The sequence below is a fragment of the Bos javanicus genome, chromosome 11, assembly GCF_032452875.1.
Source record: "Bos javanicus breed banteng chromosome 11, ARS-OSU_banteng_1.0, whole genome shotgun sequence".
In the NCBI taxonomy this organism is placed as follows: Eukaryota; Metazoa; Chordata; class Mammalia; order Artiodactyla; family Bovidae; genus Bos; species Bos javanicus.
Window position 1 is genome coordinate 29099183 of NC_083878.1, and position 6666 is coordinate 29105848.

At 37.4% G+C, this 6666-nt stretch overlaps 1 protein-coding gene across 5 annotated transcripts in view; it reads left to right on the forward strand.

Annotated features, from left to right (window-relative positions):
- The window catches only part of SOCS5 (suppressor of cytokine signaling 5), a 65943-nt gene extending 61588 nt beyond the window's left edge, over positions 1-4355 (forward strand). For all 5 annotated transcript variants that reach the window (XM_061432266.1, XM_061432267.1, XM_061432270.1 and 2 more), the window contains exon 2: positions 189-4355. In XM_061432266.1, coding sequence (XP_061288250.1) covers positions 201-1811 — 1611 coding nt within the window. In that variant the 5' untranslated portion in view covers positions 189-200 and the 3' untranslated portion in view covers positions 1812-4355. The remainder of the gene's footprint in view (positions 1-188) is intronic.
- The last annotated feature ends 2311 nt before the right edge of the window (positions 4356-6666 follow it).

Genomic DNA, 6666 nt, shown 5'->3' on the forward strand with positions numbered 1-6666 from the left:
TGAATAATGGTGTCACAGTAGGGTCTCATAACCCTTATCACAGTAATGGGGTGATGTAATGTAAATTTCTGACCAAAACCGCTGATGTTTCCCATGAGAAAAAGAGGGATGGGTACTGACTGCCTTTTTTGTTTTCACACACTCCTTTGATTAACTTATTTTCTTCTTTTTCTATTTTTTGTCTTTAGGTCTTATAATCAATGGATAAAGTGGGGAAAATGTGGAATAACTTCAAGTACAGGTGTCAGAATCTCTTTGGTCACGAGGGAGGAAGCCGTAGTGAAAATGTGGATATGAACTCCAACAGATGTTTGTCTGTCAAAGAGAAAAACATCAGTTTAGGAGACTCAGCTCCTCAGCAGCAAAGCAGTCCCTTAAGAGAAAACGTTGCCTTACAACTAGGGTTAAGCCCTTCAAAGAATTCTTCAAGGAGAAACCAAAACTGTGCCGCTGAAATTCCTCAGATTGTTGAAATAAGCATTGAAAAGGATAATGACTCATGTGTCACCCCAGGAACAAGACTTGCAAGAAGAGATTCCTACTCTCGACATGCTCCTTGGGGTGGGAAGAAGAAACATTCCTGTTCTACAAAGACACAGAGTTCACTGGATACGGATAAAAAGTTTGGTAGAACTCGAAGTGGACTTCAAAGGAGAGAGCGGCGGTACGGCGTCAGCTCCGTGCACGACATGGACAGTGTGTCCAGCAGGACTGTAGGAAGTCGCTCTCTGAGACAGAGGTTGCAGGATACTGTGGGCTTGTGTTTTCCCATGAGAACTTACAGCAAGCAGTCAAAACCCCTATTTTCTAATAAAAGAAAAATACATCTTTCTGAATTAATGCTTGAGAAATGCCCTTTTCCTGCTGGCTCAGATTTGGCCCAAAAATGGCATTTGATTAAGCAGCACACAGCCCCTGTGAGCCCACATTCAACATTTTTTGATACATTTGATCCATCCTTGGTTTCTACAGAAGATGAAGAAGATCGGCTTCGAGAGAGAAGGCGGCTTAGTATTGAAGAAGGGGTAGACCCCCCGCCCAATGCACAAATACATACATTCGAAGCCACTGCACAGGTTAACCCGTTATATAAACTGGGACCAAAGTTAGCTCCTGGAATGACTGAAGTAAATGGGGACAGTTCTGCAGTTCCACAAGCTAATTGTGACTCAGAAGAGGACACAACCACGCTGTGTTTGCAGTCACGGAGGCAGAAGCAACGTCAGGTGTCTGGAGACAGCCATGCCCACGTTAGCAGACAGGGAGCCTGGAAAGTCCACACGCAGATTGATTACATACACTGCCTCGTGCCGGACTTGCTCCAGATCACAGGTAATCCCTGTTACTGGGGAGTGATGGACCGCTACGAAGCAGAAGCCCTTCTGGAAGGGAAACCTGAAGGTACATTTTTGCTCAGGGACTCTGCACAAGAGGACTACCTCTTCTCTGTGAGCTTCCGTCGCTACAACAGGTCCCTGCATGCCCGAATTGAACAGTGGAATCACAACTTTAGTTTCGATGCCCATGACCCATGTGTGTTTCACTCCTCCACTGTAACAGGACTTTTGGAACATTACAAAGACCCCAGCTCTTGCATGTTTTTTGAACCATTGCTTACAATATCACTAAACAGGACTTTCCCTTTTAGCCTGCAGTACATCTGCCGTGCAGTCATCTGCAGATGCACGACGTATGATGGAATTGATGGGCTCCCTTTACCATCGATGTTACAGGATTTTTTAAAAGAGTATCATTATAAACAGAAAGTTAGAGTTCGCTGGCTAGAACGAGAACCAGTCAAAGCAAAGTAAACCCTCCTGTCCCAAAGGGCATTAACTAGATCTGCTTTTTTGTGCATCAGGCAGTGTTCCTATAGCAAGCACACATATCAGTGTTAGGTTTCTTCAGTACAGTATGCAAGCTTAGTGTTAGTATCTGTCAGGTGCGATCTGCTGTTACTTTTACTCAGTAAATGTGGTGCCTATTGAGACAACAGGGGATAGAGCTACAGGTATTCAGTAAGGCTGCAGAAACATTCTGCCGATTTAGCTGACAGTTTGGTTTTTAATGGCTGTAGTAACTGAGTGAAGCAACTCTGGGGCATTTGCTATGAAGAATTCTATTTCTTACTGAAGAACAAATTATTAATATTGAATGAGTATTTCAACAGTATGACTAATGTTTGAAATTATTATTTTTTCTAAGAATTTTTCTATAACCTTCCAAAAGTAGTGATGTTTATAGTTACTGTAAGTCAAGTTTGGAAGTCCAAAAACATAAAGACTGCCTTCCTTTTAGAAAAAAAACACAAATGCAATTTCTGGCCACAAGGGCATAGTGCAGTTCACGTAAGTGTGGATATAGTTTATAGTCAGCCTCCTTTTCTCTTCTGCAAAAGGTACTGTTAAGTAAACCAGGTTTTCTAAGTAGTAGTTCTTAAAATTTCAGACTTAGAAGAAGTTGGTAGTAGAATTTTATTTAAGGCCTTAGGTATTCATTTTTTAATGAGTGCTTTAACTTAAAGCGCATTGGAAATAGCTGCTGCAAGGTAGGCCTGCGTATGATTTTTTTTAAGTTGACACGTGCAGTCGAGTTGCTGGTTCGTTAAAGTTGGATCTTTTTCTATGCCCATGATGAGTTTGTGAACCATGAAGAAAGTGAGACGAGAAGATACCCAGACAAGTCAGAGGATACTAACTCCAGTGGTTGCTGGTCGTTGAAATTATTGTTAAACTGTAACTCATAATTTGGATGGCAGTATTTATCTCTTTGTTGTAAACTCTCATAGCTGAATTGCTTAAGTACAAGTTATAGAATTTCAGTGCACTTAATTTTTAATGGAAAATCTGAAACCTAAATTGCTGATTTAAAAGGTACTGTACAACCATTGTATCTGTAAATAACTTTACTTAGCACCTTTTTGTCACTTAGAATAGTATGCAATACTACTTGAGTGAGCTATTTTGGACGTAATACCAAGTTCTAGTGTTTGCTTCTTAGTATTGAACCGAATTTACAGTCCGTCTTAGACATTTTGCACTAAAGTAGTCAAATCTGTTCTTGTGTCTTTCTGTTAATGTGCTCTGTACCACTGGTGAGTGCTCCCTAGTTTCCTTACCTGCTGCTACAGAAAGTTATTTTACATCCCAGTGGCTGTCGCCAAGGCCACAAAAAAGAAAAGCTATATTTGTATGCAACACTAACCCTTTGACTGCTAATGTATGTTTCTGCTTGCTGTGCCTTGTTATGGCTGCTTTTTTGTGCTAATAAAGTATGTTTGGTGTTCTCCTTGTATATCTGCTGTTTTATACATTTGCAACAATTTCTCTTGTAAATGGAATGGTTTGGGGTTTTTAAATAAGCATTACCTGGCAACCTCCTATAGTTAATGCAGAATTACTGAACAGTCTAATATTGACTTATTCCAAGTAAGCTAATTCTAAATTTAATTCTGTACATCTTTCCAATCATAATCACATATACTGTGGAACAGTATCTCTCTAGTTACTGAAAATTACTGTATAGTTTAGGTTATAACAGAAAATGAACAGAGAAATACTGAGTAAACCTATTGATTTCTCTGCTTTTAAGTGAAAGATTGAAACTATCAATGACATGTTATAGTAAATGAATATCTGTAGCCTCCTGCATCAGAAGCAAGTTAATGAAGTCTTGTGAATTAATAACAGTAGCACCATTTATTGGTTTGGGGACCATTTTAATTAATAATAAATGCCCAAAATGTAGAAACTTTAACCAAAGACTTGTCCATTTTAAAGCAAAATGGGGATTGAAGGGACTTACAATTCCTGTCATTTCTAGTAGAAGTCCCTGAAGAACAAATACCAAAGTGTTTGAGAACGTCATCCAAACCTACTTTAAAGCATTATGTGCAATTAAGTTGTTATGACATAATGACATTGCATAATTGTTGGGTCCGTTTTCTTGAACTTATAATGTACCTGAAAAATAAACCTCTTGGGGAAATAAAGAGTTCATACTGATTATTGGAGAAAGACTATATATGCAAGCAAGATCTTGTTTTAAAGAGGTAACTTGAAACTCCAAGAAAGCACTTGATGTTTTATATGCTTGTAGGAAATTGATGTTTTAATTGTAGTTTTACAGAAAGTATTAATGCTTTTATGTATTTCAGAACTTTCTTATGTTAAATGGAAATTGTTTTAAATGTGTAAATATTTGAGTTTATGTAAGCATGTATACACTGTGCTAAAAGTCACTTATGTTTCAGTTTGTGTGTAATATTCATATGCGACTTTTGGTTTAAATTTTTTTCTTAAAAAAATTAGTGGCTTACATTTTAAAAAAAGAAAAATCACCAGCATGAAACTGCACCTAAGTCTATATTCACTGTGTCTTTTTCTGAATCCCACTGTAGTCTGTCAACTAAATTTATGTTTTCATGGGTTTTTTGAAGTGCATTTTAATACAAACTAGGAAATTCTTTAGAAGTTTAGAGATTTCATATAGAAGTAATTATAATTAACCCAAAGAAAGATTGCTCTGGTTCATATACATTCTCATTCTTAAGTTCATTATCCATTCATTCATATTCTGTATATACATACATACATATGTGTTTATGATGTTAATATTACTTTCAACATTAATATTGACATCTGATTCAAAATCATTTAAAGGCCTTTATATATATATATATTTATATAAAAGCCATATATATATATATATATATATATATATATACTCTATCCTTGTACCATTCAGATTTGATTATCTGCACCTGAAGTTTAGACTTATAACTATAATCTTGTTTGTAGTAACTTGTAAAGAGAAAGCATTCATTAGTATTTTCTTTACTGGCTAAACACAGTAAAGATTCTTTGAAGAAACAGCTTGATTTAAATATAGTTATTAAGTGAGTGAGTGAGTGAAGTCGCTCAGTCGTGTCCGACTCTTTGCGACCCCATAGACTATAGCCTACCAGGCTCCTCCGTCCATGGGATTTTCCAGGCAAGAGTTCTGGAGTGGGTTGCCATTTCCTTCTCCAAGTTATTAAGAGTCGTAATTAAATTTATATTTCTTATACAAAAGTTGAGCCCAAATAATCACACTTCACAAACTGATGTGTGTTCTTATGGTCCATGAGAAGATTTATATAAAATTTATAGTGGCTTGAACCATAAAAATTGATACTTGAATTCTGAGATTCATATTGACAAAATTCAAAGTTTATGAACATTTTAATTTGACGTTTTGACCTTGTTGCTGTTCATTTTCATCCTAAGTTTTCTCTTGCTCCAGATCACTAAATATTAGTTTGGTAAGTTTTATTGAGATTGGTCTTAGATCCTTTATTTTTATAACAAAGAAAGCTATAAAGTTGCTTCTTGGTAGTGGCAGAGTCTGGAGTGAGTCCGAACTCTCCTTGGAAAGATGCAGAGCCTATGTTCATCTCTGGGAGTATGTTAAGTGTTAACATGGGGCAGATCACATGCGTTCCTTCATATTCTGCACCACAGCACATACAGTGTAACCTAGATGAAATTAGATAAACATGCACACTAAGGGCTGACTTAAAGGTGAGAAATATTATTCCAAAGGAAGCAATACTCCATGGTACATGAAAACTACATATCTAGGCTCATGTTTTGTTTCATATTTTTGCAACAGCCAAATACAGAACATAGACTTTCACAATGTGGTATCTTTCTAAGGAGGTTTGGGATGGAGTTTTTGTGGGAGATGGTTGGTGGTTTGGAGCAGGGGGGCGGGGTGTTAATGAATTGTCCTTAAAAAGTAAGGATCAGTTGGAACAACTTTCCATACCCAGGAAGCTTGATTAAATATTAAGACTCATTTCAGCTATTCATTCACAAATACTCATTGAAGAGCCATGTGCATCCATCACCGTTTTAGTGATGGGCGCACACTGGGTTATCAGACAAAGTTACAGGGTCACTGGGGAATGGTGACCTTGAGTGATGAGAAGGAAATCACCAATATCAAAAGTATGTCAATAAAACTAAAGATCTGAAAGCAGGAATGAGCTTTTATACTGGAAAAGAATGCTAGTAAGCCAAGTCCCGTGAGTATGGTGGGAAATGGTAGGTGATAAGGTTGTAGAGATTGACAAGGGCCTGACCGCTTAGGGCTATGGGTCCAAAGTAAGGAATCTAAATTTTATTCTGAGTCTGATGGTAATAAGGGGGTGACATGGTCTGCCTTATATTCCTTTAATAGATGGAGAACAAGCTGCAGTGGGGCCAAATTGTCATCTAGGTGAGAGATGGTGAGAGCCTAGATTGGAGTGGTTGTCATAGGGAGGAGTCTTTTGCTGGAAAAAAACAGGATTTGGTGATAGGTTGGATGTGAAGAAAGAAGAAATCAAAGATGACTGATTTTGAGCAAAGGATGATGATGCTATGATTTTAGAATAACATTGGAGGAGCAAATTGGAGAGTATAAGTCAAATCTTGACCTTGGGTTTGTTGAATTTTGAAATTACTATTAATTATCTTAGTGGAGACATTGGGATGTATGAATTACTATTATCTCAGTGGAGACATTGGGATGTCTGAATGTAGAGTTAAGGAGGAAAAGAAAATATGGGGCATTGCTATATAAATAATACTTAAAACTACAGGACAGGATGGCAAGAGCTAGGCATTTTGCAGGGGTTAAGTA